General features: G+C 45.9%; 1 protein-coding gene across 1 annotated transcript in view; it reads right to left on the bottom strand.

Annotated features, from left to right (window-relative positions):
* The window catches only part of LOC147709124 (uncharacterized), a 3,078,084-nt gene that overhangs the window by 1,113,147 nt on the left and 1,944,535 nt on the right, over nucleotides 1–20,402 (bottom strand). Inside the window, exon 26 of the mRNA XM_086927727.1 lies at nucleotides 15,348–15,392. Coding sequence (XP_086783853.1) covers nucleotides 15,348–15,392 — 45 coding nt within the window. The remainder of the gene's footprint in view (nucleotides 1–15,347; nucleotides 15,393–20,402) is intronic.

Below are 20,402 nucleotides of genomic sequence, written 5' to 3'. Positions count from 1 at the left end.
TTTTAGGTCGAGCCTGTCAATGCGCTTGCGCATTGAGCTTGCGAGAGATATTGGGGCTTAACCAGAGCTTAACCATTGGCTGCGATTTGATGCTGTGCCCGTGAAAAAAGTGCGTGCACAATGCACATCAAAGCCACCAGCCTCCCTCCCACAAGCTTCCCCAAGCGTGCGCTCTGCCTCAGGCATTTCTCCTCCCCTAATTTATTCACTGCCCACGGCCGGGCGGCCGTACTTTCACTTTCACGGCCGCCAGGCCGTGTCTCGCGTTTCCACTTCTCTTTCTTTCTTTCCATATTTTCTCGCACCCTCTTTCTTCCTCTCAACTTCTCTCGCCTTCACCCTTTTCACTCCATGTCTTCGTTCTCCCTTCTCTCCCATTCTCTACCCTTTCTCTCATCTCATTTTCTCTACCCCTTCTCTGTTCCTGCTTACATCGTGCCTCTTCTGTTGTCCACGCTTTAAGTAAATACTTGTTTTTCCAGGAGATGTACAGGTAATAATCTGAGGTGTTGCTTACGTATTTTAACAGAAGAATGATCTGCGCCTGCTTAGATTTAAAGCTTAAATGCACATAGTGCCCGGTGCAGCTGAAGTCTGTTAATTTATGTTCAAATGTCACCCTTTTCCCGTGTTTTTTCAGAACTGTGCTGATTACGTTTAAAAATGGACTAGCGGTTTGATTGCTATCTAGGTAGTGTTTTATTTAATAACCTCCAAACGTTAATTTACATTTCTTTTTAGACGAGTAGCCCATTGCAATGCTGTCTTCGTGGGTAGAATAATGATGCTTTATCGTCGTGACACGTAGGCCGCGCTTCTCATTCCGCCTGGGATTTGTATGTCCCTGTGCTGCTCCACACCTGTACGCTATGCCGCTTTATATTTTCGAGGTTGCCCTGCTCACTCTCGTTAACAGCTGGTTTTGAATTGCACAGAGTTTTAGGCAGAATCCGAAAAATCCCAAGCCCAGTCGCCACCCGTGCATTACTGTCTTCTCATGGTTAGAACTGTTCTCTTTTTTCCGCTTGACTAACTTTTATTTGATTGCTTGGCTAAAGCAATTACTTCTGTTTAAAGATATGCTGCACATCAAAGCCACCAGCCTCCCTCCCACAAGCTTCCCCCAGCGTGCGCTCTGCCTCCGGCATTTCTCCTCCCCTAATTTATTCACTGCCCATGGCCGGGTGGCCGTACTTTCACTTTCACGGCCGCCAGGCCGTGTCTCGCGTTTCCACTTCTCTTTCCATCTTTTCTCGCACCCACTTTCTTCCTCTCAACTTCTCTTGCCTTCACCCTTTTCACTCCATGTCTTCGTTCTCCCCTCTCTACCTTTCTCTACCCTTTCTCTCATCTCCTTTTCTCTTGTTCACGGCTGGCTCCTAGCATCTTAGCATGTTGGAAACCATTCTCAGCATTTGACGCATTCATAGTCTGTGCGGTCTAGCATTTGACATGGATTTTGTGTGAAGTGTTTACTTTTAATGGTGAAGATTGGCTGGTACAAGAAATGCTTTACTCGATTGGCGGACAGAAACTGAAGCTGTGTCAGCTGGAGTGGTGAGTGTCCCGGCTCCTGTGACATCACTCCACAAAAACCGGACATCGACTATGGAATCTCTTCAGCAACCTAAACTCCAGTCAGTGGCTTTAATAAAGGTGTTTAATGGGAAACTGAGCCCCTCACACAGCAATGCCATGAGCTTTGTGCCCCTTGCCCCCACTGGAGCCTCGGCATCACACCTCAAAGTAATCCCTTCCACTCCCCCGCCCACCCCACCCCGTCGCATTAGTAGGCAGCCCACCCCCCTCCCTCTCCATATGGTCGCTCGAGCTGCAGGCAGCCCACCCCCTCCCTCTCCAGCGCCTGCCTCCTCTCTGCCCACGCATCGCGCGGTGCGCCTTTTCTATTCACTTGTGCCTCGCATCATCAGACTTGTTTCTCTCTGTTATTCCAGTGTTCTTTCTCGTTTTCCCGCCTCTGCCTTTCTCACCGTTTCTGTGACCCCAGGCGACGTGCTAAATGCAGACCTGGTCCGTCTGGAAGAAAGTGTTCTGTTGCGCCATCATTACATTCTGATTAAAAATGCGATTTCTCCAGAGACCTTTCCCATCAAACATTTATCTAACCTCGCTACGGCTCACGGCTGACACACTTTTTATAAATATGCTGTTTCGTGCCATTGTGAAATATATAACGTGTGAAATATGCTGTCAAGGGTTTTCCCTAAGTCCCAGTTCTCAGCAAAAATGCAATGTATCAATGTTTAAAACTTTATTACAACAGTACAAAAAAAATTATTATTACACTTTTAATCTTCATTTAAAAAAAAATTAAAATAAGCTACACATAATCTTCTCACAGAATTTTTTTTTAAGGTAGTGTCATTATACATTACAAAAATATTATGTAATTATTAATTATTTATAACATTTAAAAGCCATTAGGATTTGTCATATCAATACATGTACGTCAGTGAAAAAATAAACATGTAGCTTCAATAATGCAATAGGTGTCACATTTGCAAATTCTATAAATATTGGCATTTACAATAACAAAATTAATACATTTGCTATTATAAAAACATAAACATGAGTTAACAAATTATAACATTTACAAGACCAATAGCTCCAACTTTTCTAATGCGAGACCTATTGCATTTCCAATGCTTGTTTTTGTTAGGCTGAGATTAACTGATTTGGCCAGAATCACAGGATGTTGGGTGTCCTTGCGTAGACTCGAACCCGGTTTCCCAGATTTTAGGTCGACTGCCCTTGCAATTAGGCCAACTCCTCTCCCCTTTCAGGTTTCAGATCCATGCAAACAATTGTAAAACAAAACTATAATTGCACCTATATTTTGGGCAGGCATTTAAATAGGGCAACAACAAAATGCACTGGTGAGGTCAATGGTTGAGAAGATTTGTGACCTCCCAACCTAAGCCAGATACTGGTCATCATTTGCTAATTGCAATCTTGAATCATGGCTACTCTTGCTGAGGCATTCAATGTCCTTGTATAAAGAGGTGCCATTTACCTTTAGGTCTGAGGGTCCCAATTGAAGGATTGTTGTAGCTACAACGAGGAAGAATATTTATGCATATGTATTACAGGCTTGTTACAGAGAAGCAAAAAGGATGCAGACACGGGTTGGGATTGATGTGTAGCAAGCCTACAATGTCTAGGCCTTTGGTATGTGAGGTTAGTGTGAGAGAACGTTTATAAATAAGTGGTTGCAGACTAATTTAGATTAAAGTTTTGTAGTCTGGTAATTGAAACAATAATGCACACCATAATAGAAGCTGCATGAGGTACATTCTACTAACTAAATCTGTGTCTGTGGCCTTGCTGTTTGAGAAGACAGAATGACTCAAGAACTCAATAGAGTTCAAACAAAAAGAAGCCTTTTCAGAGGTGATATCTTATTAATATCAACAATCTGCATTTCGCATACATCTAATATTCCATTAACTTGTAAGTATAAAAGATGTAGTCCCATTCTAAATATCAAGCTTTTCAAGAAAGGTAAATATTGGGGTTTAGTTGTCTTACTCATAAACAAATTGCATTATATTATGCCCCTCTGATGTGATTTTCTATAATGATGCAAGAATCTACCAACAAAAGGATGAGAAACTAACAGATTACTTATCTTTGTTAATGTTCTCTCTGGTAGAGATTGTGCCTAACCGCAGCTTCCACAGAATGGATCCAGAAATGTTTGAGCAGTACCTCTGCACACCAGTAGGTGTTGACATGCGGATCCATACTGATGTTGTTTTGCTGTAGAAATGGTATGCATGGCCCATAGAAGCGCAATGGAGACGGACGCACTAGGGTAGAGCTCCGACCCGAGCTCCCCTTCCCCAGGCCATTACTCCGTTAAAATTATCCGCCAACAGCTACAACTTCAGGCGAGCCGATATCAGGCTGTCGACCACCACCCTGCTGATTTTGGGGCTGAACAGGAGCTTTTGACCGTGCCGAGGTCTTCCAGAGCGACTCAGCCGCACATCCAGCTGCCTGCCCGGCGGGCCCATCTAAACGAGGCCGGGGCTTGTGTCTGCGCGCCGGGCCCCGAGGCGCGGCCTAGTGGGCGGAGTGACCATGACTGCCTGGGGGCACTGAACCCAGTGGAGGCGATTGCCGCTGCGACCCGGAGGAGCATTGAAGTTGGTCCACACATCCAGCTGTCGCCCATCCTGGGGGCCCAAGAACCTGAAAATTTGTGCCCCGGGCGGAGTGCATGCCCGGCGCGGTCGGCGGTGGTTGCAGCGGTGGCAGGCCCATTTACGAGAGGCCGGAACTTGAGTCTGTCAGCTGGGCGCCGAGGTGCAGCCTGGTAAGCGGAGTGCTTGCATTTGAACTTGGGCCACGCGCTGGGCTGTCCTCCATCTTGGGGGCCCGCGATCTTTGAGAGTTGTGCCCCTGCACAAGGTGCCAGCCCGGAGCGCCCAACGTTGATCATCGCGGAGCAGAGCCGCCGGTTGGCGCGGATTGCGGTGAGGAGCGGAGGGGGCGCTGTCCAACTGGGGCCTGTGCGGCGATGCCACCGGTTGCATACCCCAGGGCTGCCCCGGGGTACTGACTCTGGCTTATTGTGGATGTCTGCGCTGCCGCAGATGGAGACCACTGCCGGGAACTGAGTACTTCACCGCCCGGCCCTCGGGGAAGGCACGGACACCCTCCAATCCTGACTGCCCATTAGCCGGAGGCAAGGGGTTGAGGAGAGGTGCGACTGCCATTCTAGGTGAAGCGCTTTCCCCTGCAACCCCCCGCAACTGTGCACCCCTCTACCCGCGCTACCTGTGCCACCAGCTGCGGACCCGTCGGCCGCTGGCCGTTGCTGTCGAAGGTGCAAGCTTTCCACCCACCGCACTTCTCATGTCTGGGGCTACTAGGGCACGGACTGGCACGGGAGGCGCGCAACTGAAGGGGAAAATGGACAAGACCACGAAACCTGCAGACACCGACCAGACGGCGGCCAAACTCGACTCAATGCTAGCTGCTACGGAGAGATTGGAGGAATCAGTCCAGCTCACCCGCACCTCTCTGGAGACCAAAAAAGACAGCGTCGCAATTGATCTCACGCACCTGCGCGCCGACCATAAGAAACTGGCGGAACGCACCACTACTCTGGAGGGTGCTGTGGTGGATCTTGAACCCCGGGTCACTCAGGCTGATAAACAGGTACAAGACCTTCTCAATAGGGTCCAATTCTTAGAAGCCCGTGCCGAGGATGCGGAAGGGCGGGCACGGAGAAATAATGTGAGAATCGTAGGTGTGCCGGAACGATGGGAGGAGAAGGAGCCTCCAATGCACATGGAGAACTGGCTGAAGGCCCTGCTACCAGAAGGCACGCTATCGCCTCACTTTGTCGTGGAGCAGGCACACCACGTGCCGACGAGGCCGCTTCTTACAGGGTCCAATCCTCGACCACTGCTCCTTCGGATATTGAACTATCGCAATCGCTACTCCATCGTGCGCGAAACCAGACAGCTTCAAGATGTCCGCATTGACAATGCCAAAATAATGTTCTTCCCCAATTATACGATCCAGGTTCAGTGCCAGAGACACTCCTTCCTTGCCGTAAAACAGCGTCTACGCCAACTGGGCCTCAAGTACTCTCTCCTCTTCCCTGAAAGACTGAGAGTGATAGCGCAGGACAAAATGCATTTCTTTGCCAACCCGGAGGAGGTTGAGGCATGGTAGGACAGTCGAATGGCCGCGACGTACCGTCAGATCCGGGGCCTTCAACACTGCAGCGCACACGTGGATCACGACAACGACGCAGGAACAGGCCGTCTCTGACCCGCCGGACACGGGTGGCGGCAGATATCAGCCCGCCTGCGGAATTTATTCATAGTGAACAGCAGGATGCCCTCCGAATGGTGGCGGAACTTAGCTGCTCCCCAACCACAGATACTGCTCTGGATGCCAGTCCGCGAGACCTGCCAAGCAGGATAAGGCTATCTATGGATTGCCTGATTCCCAGATGTCCACGGAACAACCGAATGTCACACCGCAAACGGCTGACTTGCTTCATTGACTGGATAATCGCGCTGCCAGACACTGTTCGCCTGATTTGCAATGCCTTTGTCACATTGCAACTCCGAGCTCCGGTTTGGCCCCGGCCTTGACAACACCCGGATCACGGACACCTCCTGGACGCTTGGCCATTGGCGTGAGACGCAGTGAGTACTGACTTTTGGTGATTGACCTTCGCGGAGACACTGTACTGGCGGAGACTTTCCAGTGCCCCTAACTGCCATGGCCCAGCTGATGTCGTCTTGACTGGATGGGGATGACAGGGCCAGATTGGCCTTCCAGATGGCACCTCAGTCTAAGTGGGGTGTATTCGGCGAGCAGTGCAATTTCTAGCTGGAACATTTTATATCAGCTATGGCTGGTTCGAGCTGCCTGGGGAGAGAGAAGCTTCTTCTGCTTCTTCAGCAACATAGCCGTGCCTATTGCACAGCGACCCCCCTGGATTTAAACGTTAACTATCTCATTAGAGAGTTTGGACGGCGGCATGTTCAGCAGTCGATCTTTTGGCAGTCTTTACTTGTTATGTTTTTTATGGCTCATTGCATTGTTTGGATCGCAATTTTTTCATTATGTTGCACAATTATTGCAAGTACTTATTGATGTGTCTTTGGCAATTCACTGTGGGGAGCGCTGGGAGTGCAGGAGTGGCAACCTACTATGGGTCGTGGCGGGGTGAGGGTAGTGGGTTACTTAAGATAATAGAATGTCAGCGATAAAAATATGCACGTGGAATGTACGAGGCATGCATACACCATCACGCAGGTACCAGATTTACTCCTACCTTAAACTGCATCATGTTCATATCACACTCCTACAGGAGGCGCATCTGAACGGCGCGGAAGCACAAACGCTACGCCGTAGGTGGCGAGGGCAACTCTATGCCACAGGATATTCATCCTACGCTCGTGGGACGCTGTTATGGGTGAGGCCCGGGACCTCCTTTGCAGTCTCACACTCCTGCATAGACCCGGAGGGTAGATTCGTGATAGCTCACGGTAAGCAGGATGGACAGCCTGTAGTCTTGGCTTCACTGTACGCCCCTAACACGGATCAGGGAGGTTTCTTTGCGCAGCTATCTGTGGACTTGGAGCCTTGGCATGGGGTCCCTTGGGTGTTGGGAGGCGATTATAATTGCATTCTTGACATTGCATTGGACCACTCTTTTCCGCCCCTGTCTGGGTCTGGCACTCCTGTGCAAGGGGCCATGAAAGTCTTTATAAACTGGGCCTTGCAGTGGGATTTACATGATGCTTGGCGGAGTCGCAACCCTACCACTAAGATGTATTCCTATTACTCAGGCGCACACACATTGCATGTACGTTTGAATCGGTATATGTTGTCAAGTGAATTACTCCCCCATGTTACTGACTCTTATTATGTGGGCTGCACCCATTCTGATCACAACCCGCATGTACTGGAGTTGGCGTGGGAACATCCACATCCACCTATACCCACTTGGAGGCTACAACCAGCTCTGCTCCTTGACGCTCCTTTTCGTAACTCCCTTTATGCACAATTGCTCCCTATTTTGAAGAGCATAATGGCAATGCATCCACCCCCCAAATTGAGTGGGACGCATTTAAAGTTATAATTAGGGGCCATTGTCTGGGCTCACAGGCTAACATGCAGAAACAATTGGAGGGGGAACTGACACATATCGAGGCTGACCTACTTCAAAGGGAGCAGGAGGCGGTGGAGGGCGATGATGAGTCGCTGCTAGAGGCACGCGCAGAACATACACGTTTGCTAGAAAGGCTATGTCATCTTAATTACGTGGCCCATTCGGCACACACACGTCATCTAGGTGACAAGCCCGGAAAACTGTTGGCCTGGCTGATCAAACAGGAGGACCGGGCGATGACTGTGGCAGCGACACGCACTGGCCGAGCCGATGTGGTATACTCGCAAAACAGAATACACGTGGCTTTCGTAGACCATTACCGAACATTATAGTGCTCTCAGTAGCAGGTCCCCCTCGTGGATATCACTGAATATCTCTCTGATATAACACTGCCAGGGTTAGACGACGTACAACGGGATGACTTGGAGCCATTTTTGCCCTATCTAACGGCAAGTCCCGAGGCCCAGACGGGCTACCTGCTGAGTTTTTTAAAGCCTACTCAGATATCTTGATCCCTGTACTGTTGAGGATGTACACAGCAGCTGCTGAGGACTCCTCCCTCCCCCCTACGTTGAATGAAGCCAACCTCATTTCCCTCCCGAAGCCTGGTAGAGACTGCACGCATTTGGGCTAGTATCGACGGCTGACCCTTATGAACACTGATTACAAGATACTTGCGTCCACATTGGCTCAGCGATTGGCCCCCTTGATACCCGCCCTTGTGCATAGCGACCAAAATGGTTTTGTGCCCACTCGCAGCACCTCCCATAATATCCGGCGACTGTTTAGAGTGCAAAGTTATGCTACGCTGCAGTGGCCCCGATCAGGGTGTCTAGTGCTAGATCTCGAGAAGGCTTTCGACTCTGTAGAGTGGCCTTACCTCAGGGCAGTATTGAGGAAATATGACCTTGGAGACGACTATGTTGATATGGTGGGCTTATTGTACCAGAAACCTAAGGTGCGAGTACGCACTGGTAAACTGCTGTCTGACATCATCCGAGTCAAAAGAAGCACTAGACAGGTATGTCCCCTGTCCCCGTTACTTTTCTCACTGGCGATGGAACCTCTCGCTGCACTACTAAGAGCGCAGGGCTTAGAGTGGGAGATCCCCCTAGCGGATGGCCTACACACGGTCTCTTTATATGCCAACGGCCTACTCTTGTACGTCATCAGGGACCTGACCTGCTTGCCGCTGACACAGTCTGACACCTTTCGCACTTTTGAGGCTATGTCGGGGCTCGGGGTTAACTGGTCCAAATCTGGAGTGTACTCCTTCAGCCCGGACACGCGGGAATGTGACAATGAAAGGCTCACTTGGTACCCCACCACGTTCCGATATCTCGGAATCTACATCTATAGAGCCCTGCCTGATGTACTAGAGGGTAACTTGGTGCGAGTGGTCTCCTCCTTACAGTCACAGACGGCCTTTTGGAAGACTCCTCCCCTCAATGTGCCCAGCCATGTCACACTGATAAAAATGATAGTTTTCCCAATTATTATTATTGTATTATTATGCTAATATCCCAGTGTATGTCCCGACTTGTATTTTTCGGGAGCTGGAAACTACGATCAGGAACCTTATATGGAATGCTGGGAGACCCCGCGTAGCACTAACGAAACTCTACACGCCTACAGACGCCTGAGGCCTTACAGTTCCCAATCAGGAACTTTATTATCTAGCGGCGCAGCAATGGGTGGCCGGATGGCTGTGTGATACTGCTACGGACGTTACTGTCTGGACCCACACGCAGGTTCACGCATTGTTCTACCCCTTGACCAAAACTCCCTGCCCGCCGCAATTACACCTGGCGGTGGCTCGCAAATGTTATATACGTAGTCTGAAACTCACCCGCGCGGTGAAGTCCTATGCCCCGGTGCTCCCGCTGTTGGGAACACCCCTGGACGGCGGGTGGTGGTGGAGGCTGCGCTGGAGAGATGGACACAGGCTGGGGTGGACATGATGGGAGACTTGTATGCAGACGGTGCCCTGGTCACCTTTGAGACACTAGCTACAGACACGGGCCTTCCAGCCGGGCAGTTTCTCTTGCATGCATCTCTCATACGCACATTCGTACGGGCCTGGGGAGACATCCCTGAGGAGTTACAGACACACCTCTTAGTGCAATACTTGCATGCCATGGGAAATGGCTCCCATGTGGTCCATTGGCTGGCGCAGGCTCTCTTGACACACACGCAGTGCTGCACCCAACCGCTGCGAGGCAAATGGGCAGTAGACAGGGGACGGGAGTGGACGGATAAGGAATGGGCAGTAGTGCTGGCTGGCCCCGTTAACATTCCGTGCAACTCCCGCTTCAAACGTTTTCAATTTTATATATTACCTCGTGCGTACCTGTCACCAGATAAAATAAATAAATACTTTGCAGTTACCACTTCTGCGTGTCCCTGATGCTCACTGATTGGTGCGGATCTCCTCCATATACTCTGGACCTGTCCCAGCATACAAACGTATTGGCACACAGCGACGACTCTGCTGGCGAGGGGTGTTGGCGAGGACCTGCAGCACACATGGGGAAGCATGTCTACTGGGCTGTTTAAGAGAACGAAACATAACAAAGTCCCTGCTAGATTCTGGGATGTAGGGCTCATCACGGCTAAGAGACTACTCACTAAAGCTGGAAGAGCTGTGAGCCCCACGCGCAAGGCACTGGTGTACCTCTTTTGATAATTGGGCGAGAGCGGAAAGCACTACCCTTCACAGGGAGGAGATGGCGGGACTGAGAATGTTCCCCATTGCGCAGCTTTGGGATGATACCCTGAAGTCTTTCCATCAGGCGTGTCTTGATCAAGGGGTTACTTAGACATTTTCCCCTCCAGGCCCAGCCTGGGAAATGGGCGGGCAGAGAGCTATATACCCCCACGGTTACTTAATGCCTCGTACACGCATGTAATATACTGTAACTGCGCCACGTGGTAACGCTACTAACCCACACTATAGTGACCCTATCCCCCTCAGTACAGAGGGCTTGATGCCTGTTTGCCATGACGGGCTGACCCCCCCCTCCTACTAAGAGACCCGCACCACATTGGACTCTTGCCTCCCACACCCCCACACTAACTTTTCCCCGGAACCGAATGCACATGTCCATAACTGCATATGGACACACTTCTTATCTCTTTATTTCTCTGCTTCTGCTTCTCCTTTTTCTTTTTTCAGTTTTGTTGTCCTTCTTCTCTTTACTTCAATCTTTCTCCCCTCTCCTCTGTTGGTTACGTTCCAGTGTCACGATAGTTTTTCCATTTGACACAATTGTTAAGATGTTTTGAATATTGTATTAGATGTCATTTGCTTTCTACTTCACAGCATCTACTTACAGGATCATCTTGGGCGGTACGCCCCATGACTGTTGTTGGATATGGACTGAAGGAGACAGGTAACCGAAGAGTCATGCCACTTTGCATCACATCCGTAGACCCCAGGTCGCATCGCTAACTAAACTACGCGGATGTGCACTCTCTAAAGTCTTTTCCATCACACATACCACCTTCATTTGTCCAGGCTACGCCTCGGGGATTATTATGATTTCTTGTTGCCTACTATATTGTCCCTCTCCATTACGAGCCAATTGCTTCATAGGAATGTGATTTATCCTTGCGAATAACATACCCTTGAGAACATTCTAGCCTTAAGTGACATAATGTGTGATCAATGTCCCATAGTGCACTGTCATTACCTCTGACTGCCTTTGTAAAATTAAGGGATGACATGTTGTATTTCTTGTTTATTATTCTGAAATGTACTGTGAATACGCACTGAAAACAAATAAAAGATATTCAAACAAATGGCCCATAGAAGCGCACACCCCGCATGCTGATTCCGGTTGTTGTTGGCGCCCACAGACACAGAGCCTCAAAATCAAATTGGGTTTGTCCAGTGTGCTAGACTTGGGATCTTGAGCCCTTATTAAAGGATAGAGTCTAAGTCACACAATGAAGAGGATGGGAGGGTCAGTGAGAAATCTGCAGTTAGGTAGTCTGTATATGAAAGAGCGTCATTGCAGGTAAGTAACTGGTTCTTCTAATGGAGACGTTTAACTGCAGAAACCTCACATTTTTGATAGATAAGAGAGCAGTATCTATTACAAGGTGGGCCTGTGAATTGGCACATACCAAAAACTTGTGTAGGACCAAGCAGGTGAAATGGCCCTCTCGGAAAACCTGGCTGCCTAGACAGAAGTGCTCATGAATGTATGGAGTGACACCCACATAGCCGCCTGTCAGATGTCCAGAAGAGGAACTCCGTGTGCCAACACAGTGGTAGCACCTTTTACCCTGGTGGAATGAGCACACATTCCTTTAGAGACTGCTTTTTGGCCAGTCCATAGCAGATTTTCATGTAGTCTAGAATCCACTGACAAATGGTCCTTTTCTGCATGAGCTTACCTTACGTAAAAAGGCCTAAAAGAACCAAACGCTAGACTTTAAATGTGTCAATCAATTAATCATTCAAGGTACTTGTATAGCGTGACCACTCACCCGAACGGGTCTCAAAGCTCTGTTGGTGGGCGGGGGGCGGCGTTTCATTCAAAGAGCCAAGTCTTGAGGTCCTTCATGAATTGTGGCAGTAACGGTGATTGCCTGAGGTGTAGAGGCATGGTGTTCCATGTATTTGCAGCGAGGTAGGAGAAGGATCTTCATCCAGCAGAGGTTTTGCAGATGTCTGGTATGGTGACTAGGGCCAGTTGGGTGGAGCGGAGGTGTCTGGTGGGTGTGTAGAAGGAGAGGCAGTGGTGGAGGTATGCAGGTCCGGCGTTGTGGAGTGCTATGTAGGTGTGTTTGAGGAGCTTGAACCTGATTCTTTTGTTGACTGGGAGCCAGTAGAGGTCTCTAAGGTGACTGGTGATGCTGCTGCAGCAGAGGATGTTCAGGATGAGTCTGGCGGATGCGCTCTGAATATTCTGCAGTTTCTTCAGGAATTTCTGGGTGATGTAGGTGTAGAGTGCATTCCTGTAGTCGAGTCAGCTGCTGACGAGTGCATGTGTGACCATTTTTCTGGACTCAGCGGGGATCCACTTGAAGATCTGTATAAGCACGTGGAACATGTGGAAGCAGGAGGGCAACATGGGATTTGATTTGGTGGTTCATGGAGGGCGAGGAGTCCAGGTTGATGCTGAGGTTTCATGCGTGGTTCATGAGTGTAGGGGAGTTCTGAGCGCTAGGGGCCACCAGGAGTCATCCCAGGCAGAGGGAGTGGAGCCCAGAATCAAGGACTTGTCTGAGATAAGCTTGAGACAGCTTTCCTTCATCCTGGTGGTGTCTACCTTCATCCCGTTGTGGAAGTTGTTCTTGGCGGCTATGGGGTCGCCGGCGAGGGCGAGAATTAGCTGGGTGTCATCGGCATAGGAGACAATGTTGAGTCCATGGTTTCTGACGATGGCTGCAAGCGGGCCATGCAGATGTTGAAGAGGGTGGGGCTCAGGGAGGAGCCCTGAGGCCCTCTGCAGCTGATCTCTGTGGTATCTGCATGAAACAGAAGAAGTCTGACTCTGTGTTCCGCAGGTGAGGAAGGAGCGGATCCTTTCTAGGGCTTTGTCACAAATGCTGGCATTGTGGAGAAAGCGCAGAGGGTGTGGCAGGAGATGGTGTTGAAGGCAGCCAAGAGGTCCAGGAGGATGAGGGCTGCAGTTTCTGGCAGGATTCAAGCATCTTAGTGTACAAAGTTTGCATGGACTACAAGTTTCATGATGCATAGGGAGGAAATGAGGAGTTCAGAAGGATCATGGGGGATTTATAGGAGGAGACTTTGGTTATCGTACATGCAGTGCTTGAGGTAAAGCAACTGGGCTTGCTTATTTTCTGTCCTTTTGATTATTTTTGCTTCTGGAACAAATGCAATGAGAATTAATTGCTTACCAAAGTCAAGTAAACGACTGAACTAGTGATGATGATGAACCAAGGAATATTATGTCAATGGTGGCAGCATTGATCATGAAATACTTTTCGTTTACAATCTGATGAGGAACTCTTCCAAAAGATTTACAGAAACCTTTTCTTTCTTTTCTTGTTTGGGTATTTATGAGTAACATTTGCGATTATCTTGATCAGTTGTTCTGAACCATGTAGTATGGGCTTGCAAGCTTATTTATTTTTGTATCTACAGGTAAAGATAGGGAATCTAAAGCGTGGTAATCACAAGAGTGTAGATTACAGGGAGGTTACAAAGGTGATTCCTCTATTAAGACTCAGGTAAATCTGATACACTTTAGTGACAATTTATGAGAGTAGGAGTTCTTTCATTTGCTAATCTTATTTCATTTCCTTTTCCGTGCTGTTCTCTTCCTCCTAACCTTTCCTTCACTTGATTGCTCGAAACCTCTTTGCCTTTCCTGGTATTAAGACTTGGAGATATCAAAAGGTGGACCATATTGTTAGTCGCTCTGATCCTGTGGAGTTTTCTTGCCCCATTGCGAGTCCTTGACAGAATTACGCACCCATGAGATTATACTCCTCCCGATCAGAGTGATTGACAGTTATGGCTATGTTGGAAGATGTATTACAAGCCCTTGTGGTAGTACAACAAGAGTTAGTTACATCATGTTCAGAAACGGTAGCGCTAAGGGACAAATTCGAAACACAACAGAAGAACCATTTCGATGTCTCTACTACTGCATCCAAGATACGTGTTACTTACCTTCACTCATACCCTTAGCCACCCTAAAGATATATGGCGGAGATCCACATAAGGTACAAGTGTTCCTAACTCAGGTTATGTTGCATTTCTTGTGTAAACCTGATTTGTTTCCTACAAATCATTCACAAGTGACATTTGCCATCACGTACTTAGCAGGAGATGTGGCTAATAGGACAGTACCTTTGTTGCTAAACAATGACCCCCTTGTGTCTGATTGGAATATTTTTCATTCTGAATTCAAACCTGTAATCGATAGACGGACCACGACTTTTAGTGCTGATAGAGAGATAATGGAGTTGAGACAACGCAACAAAGAATTGGTGACTTATTTGACAACTTTTAATCGCTTAGTTTCAGAGACCACTTGGCCAGAAAAGACAATGTATCTGTATTATCAAGGGCTTAGAGATGACATGAAAGATGTGTTGCCCCAAATCGACCCTCAACGAACCAGTTGTAATGATTTAATGGATCTTACTCTTCGATTAGATCATCATGTGACAGAAAGAACAGGTGATAAAAAAGAGGAGCTAGACCAGATGGGGGGTTTGAGAGAGGGTTTAGAAGAACCCATATAGATAATAAGACCAGTACCAAACCCATGGGCTTGGGAGCAGTAAGGTCTCCTCTTTCCAAAGAAGGAAAAGAAGCTCATGGAGTGCATGGGCAGTGTATGTATTGCGGAAAGAAAAAGGGCACTTTGTGAGAGACTGTCCCTCAAAACCAAGGAGTCAGTCATCTATTCATTCAAACAAAAAAGTGGCAGAATCAGTGCTGCAACAAGAATTTGAGAATGTTGAGGCTTCTGACTCTACCCCGTACATTGCCAAAGTAGAAAGAGAATGGAAGGTGCCGTCATTATCCATAGCAGAATCAAAAGAAACTGAATCACACATCCTAGTGTCCATCACATTACAGGATGGGGAACAACAACATTGTTAAACATTATGATAGATTTCAGGGTCACAGGAAATTTCTTCAGTCTGGGATTGGTTCAGTAGCTGAATTTAAAGAAAATATCTAGAGTATTACCTGAACAGGTGCTGGAACTGGATGGTAAACCTTTGAAGTCAGGCCCTATAATGGAACAGACAGTACCTGTTAAATTGATGGTATTGGTAGAGAAACAATGGCATGTATAAATCATATCATTGAACATCATTGAAGCACCTCAATATAAGATTAGTCTCGGTGTGCCTTGGCAACATAACCCTACCATTGATTGGAAAAACAAAAAGATCCGATTCCGATCGGAAGTATGCATGACTTGTTGTTTGCAAGAATCTCCTTCTTATGTATTAGATGTGGCTAGTGCTTTGCAGGTAGCCACTGCAGCAGAAAATAGGTTTAACTCCCTAATTGTTATGAACAATATCAGGACGTGTTCAGCAAAAACAAGGCAGAAACACTTCCTCATCTGGAATATGATTTTCAGATCGATTTGATTGAAGGAGCCCCTATACCTTTCAGCAGAGTGTATACCTTGTTTGAACCAATAATCCTACATTTGAAAGAATATTTAGATCATTACACAGTCATTGGGTTTATCCGTCCTTCCTGTACTTCTGCTGCTTCCCCTCTTTTCTTAATCTCCAAAGCGAATGGGGATTTGCGTATCTGTATTGACTACTGCATGTTAAATAAAAATACCATAATGAACAGGTACCCTCTCCCACTCATTGTGGTCCTCCTAGACCAAGTGAAGAATGCCAAAATATACACCAAGTTAGATTTTTGAGGAGCATATAGTTTAATCAGAATGAGAGAAGGGGATGAGTGGAAGACAGCTTTCATACCAGGTATGAGCTGTTGGAATATACGATGATGCCGTTTGGGTTATGTAATGCCCCAGCGGCTTTTCAAAACTTCCTGAATTATGTTTTGAAAGAATATTTAGACAAACTTGTTGTCTTATATATAGACAACATTTTGATTTATTCAGCAGACAAGACAACACACAAACATCACGTAGTGTTAGTCCTACAGAAATTAAGAGAATGCAAGATGTTTTGCAAATTGACAAAGTGTGAGTTTCAGGTGTGGAATTTTTAGGTGTGATGCTGTGTCCATCTGGTTTACAAATCGCTGGGAGAGAGGTGAAAGCTGTACAATAAAGGCCTGTCCCCACTTTTGTGAGAGATGTACAGAGTTTTTTGGGTTTCTCCAACTAATATTATATATTCATACAAAACTTCTCACATGTGGTGTCACATATCACAAGACTATTGAGGAAAAGAGTTCCTTTTATATGGACCAACAATGCCACGGAAGGGTTCTTATTCCTGAAAAAGGCATCTAGCATTGCTCTAGTATTGATTCATCCCAGCAAGAGGAACTGTTCATGGTAGAAGCAGATGCATCTGGTATGACAACCAGCGCAATCCTTTTTTAAAGAAGTAACAAAACTGGTCAACTAGTCCTGTGACTTATTTTTTCAAAAAGTTGAATCCAGCTGAAATGAACTATACAATAGCCAAAAACGAATTGCTGGCTATTAAAAAATCTTTTCATGAATGGAGGCTCTCTCTGGGGGAGTACAGCACACAGTCACAGTATACACAGGTCATAAAAATCTTCAGTTCATGAAAACAGCAAGACACTTACCGCAGATGAGATGGATGCTGTTTTCTGGTGAATATGATTTTGTGGTTACTTACCGGCCAGAAAATTAGAATAGGAAAGCTGATTCCCTTTCCAGAAAGATAAAAAAAAGTAGTCCAAACAAAGAGATCAAAGATTCTATCATTGACCCCTCCAAAGTACTTTGTGTATTGAAAATTGAGGATTTCTTAGATGAAGTCAGAAAGTACAAATCCACTCCAACTTGGAAGGAATGGGCTAGACAAGATGATCAAAGAAGTATTAAACAATGATTACCTTTTTTCAACAACAAATTGTATTTAACTTCCAAGGAATGTCAGAGGAAGGCATTCAACTGGTGCCATGAGTCGGCTCTTGCTATGCATCCTGGATATATAAAAACTATACATTTGATAAAATGACATTTCTGGTGGAATTCCATACGGGAAAGATATAAAAGAATAAATAACTAGCTGTGAAAGCTATGCCAGAGCAAAAACAGACCAAGCAAAGTTCAAAAAAAGGTTAATACCATTTAACAAAACCTAACCAACCATGGAAAAACATTTGTTTGGATTTTATCACAGGTTTGCCAGTTAATCAAGGCTTTACAGCAATACTGGTGGTGGTGGATAACCTTACCAAAGTGGGGCATTTTATTCCATGCAAGAATCTACCTACAGCAGGTCAAACAGCAGAGATGATACTTACTAATATAGCACATCTGCATGGATTACCTGAAACTATTCTATCACATTGAGGTCCTCAAATCACTGCACATTTCTGGCAGGCATGGTGAAAGGCATTACATGTAACATCAGCTTTGCCTACCAACTTCCATCCCCAGATGGATGGACAAACAGAAAGACTGAATCAAGCTCTGAAAAAATACCTGTGATGTATGTGGACCAAGCCAGGGCCTATAACGGAACAGACAGTACCTGTTAAATTGATGGTATTGGTAGAGAAACAATGGCATGTATAAATCCTATCATTGAACATCATTGAAGCACCTCAATATAGGATTATTCTCGGTGTGCATTGGCAACATAAGCCTACCATTGATTGGAAAAACAAAAAGATCCGATTCCGATCGTCGGAAGAATGCATGACTTGTTGTTTGCAAGAATCTCCTTCTTATGTATTAGATGTGGCTAGTGCTTTGCAGGTAGCCACTGCAGCAGAAAAATAGGTTTAACTCCCTAATTGTTATGATCAATATCAGGACGTGTTCAGCAAAAACAAGGCAGAAACACTTCCTCATCTGGAATATGATTTTCAGATCGATTTGATTGAAGGAGCCCCTATACCTTCCAGCAGAATGTATACCTTGTTTGAACCAGAAATCCTACATTTGAAAGAATATTTAGATCATTACACAGTCATTGGGATTATCCGTCCTTCCTGTTCTTCTGCTGCTTCCCCTCTTTTCTTAATCTCCACAGCGAATTGGGATTTGCGTACCTGTATTGACTACTGCATGTTAAATAAAAATACCATAATGAACAGGTACCCTCTCCCACTCATTGCGGTCCTCCTAGACCAAGTGAAGAATGCCAAAATATACACCAAGTTAGATTTTTGAGGAGCATATAGTTTAATCAGAATGAGAGAAGGGGATGAGTGGAAGACATCTTTCAAAACCAGGTATGAGCTGTTGGAATATACGATGATGCCGTTTCGGTTATTTTAATGCCCCAGCGGCTTTTCAAAACTTCCTGAATAATGTTTTGAAAGAATATTTAGACAAACTTGTTGTCTTATATATAGACAACATTTTGATTTATTCAGCAGACAAGACAACACACAAACATCACGTAGTGTTAGTCCTACAGAAATTAAGAGAATGCAAGATGTTTTGCAAATTGACAAAGTGTGAGTTTCAGGTGTGGAATTTTTAGGTGTGATGCTGTGTCCATCTGGTTTACAAATCGCTGGGAGAGAGGTGAAAGCTGTACAATAAAGGCCTGTCCCCACTTTTGTGAGAGATGTACAGAGTTTTTTAGGTTTCTCCAACTAATATTATATATTCATACAAAACTTCTCACATGTGGTATCACCTATCACAAGACTATTGAGGAAAAGAGTTCCTTTTATATGGACCAACAATGCCACGGAAGGGTTCTTATTCCTAAAAAAGGCATCTAGCATTGCTCTAGTATTGATTCATCCCAGCAAGAGGAACTGTTCGTGGTAGAAGCAGATGCATCTGGTAGAGACAACCAGCGCAATCCTTTTTTAAAGAAGTAACAAAACTGGTCAACTAGTCCTGTGACTTATTTTTTCAAAAAGTTGAATCCAGCTGAAATGAACTATACAATAGCCAAAAACAAATTGCTGCTATTAAAAAATCTTTTCAAGAATGGAGGCTCTCTCTGGGGGAGTACAGCACACAGTCACAGTATACACAGGTCATAGAAATCTTCAGTTCATGAAAACAGCAAGACACTTACCGCAGATGAGATGGATGCTGTTTTCTGGTGAATATGATTTTGTGGTTACTTACCGGCCAGGAAATTAGAATAGGAAAGCTGATTCCCTTTCCAGAAAGATAAAAAAAGTAGTCCAAACAAAGAGATCAAAGATTCTATCATTGACCCCTCCAAAGTACTTTGTGTATTGAAAATTGAGGATTTTTTAGATGAAGTCAGAAAGTACAAATCCACTCCAACTTGGAAGGAATGGGCTAGACAAGATGATCAAAGAAGTATTAAACAATGATTACCTTTTTTCAACAACAAATTGTATTTAACTTCCAAGGAATGTCAGAGGAAGGCATTCAACTGGTGCCATGAGTCGGCTCTTGCTATGCATCCTGGATATATAAAAACTATACATTTGATAAAATGACATTTCTGGTGGAATTCCATACGGGAAAGATATAAAAGAATAAGTAACTAGCTGTGAAAGCTATGCCAGAGCAAAAACAGACCAAGCAAAGTTCAAAAAAAGGGTAATACCATTTAACAAAACCTAACCTACCATGGAAAAACATTTGTTTGGATTTTATCACAGGTTTGCCAGTTAATCAAGGGTTTTACAGCAATACTGGTGGTGGTGGATAACCTTACCAAAGTGGGGCATTTTATTCCATGCAAGAATCTACCTACAGCAGGTCAAACAGCACAGATGATACTTACTGATATAGCACATCTGCATGGATTACCTGAAACTATTCTATCACATTGAGGTCCTCAAATCACTGCACATTTCTGGCAGGCATGGTGAAAGGCATTACATATAACATCAGCTTTGCCTACCAACTTCCATCCCCAGATGGATGGACAAACAGAAAGACTGAATCAAGCTCTGAAAAAATACCTGTGACGTATGTGGACCAAGCCAGGGCCTATAACGGAACAGACAGTACCTGTTAAATTGATGGTATTGGTAGAGAAACAATGGCATGTATAAATCCTATCATTGAACATCATTGAAGCACCTCAATATAAGATTATTCTCGGTGTGCCTTGGCAACATAAGCCTACCATTGATTGGAAAAACAAA

This window comes from Lissotriton vulgaris, chromosome 6 (assembly GCF_964263255.1).
Source record: "Lissotriton vulgaris chromosome 6, aLisVul1.2, whole genome shotgun sequence".
Lineage (NCBI taxonomy): Eukaryota > Metazoa > Chordata > Amphibia > Caudata > Salamandridae > Lissotriton > Lissotriton vulgaris.
The sequence above is the reverse complement of the archived record's forward strand: the minus strand, read 5'-3'. Positions and strand labels throughout refer to the sequence as shown.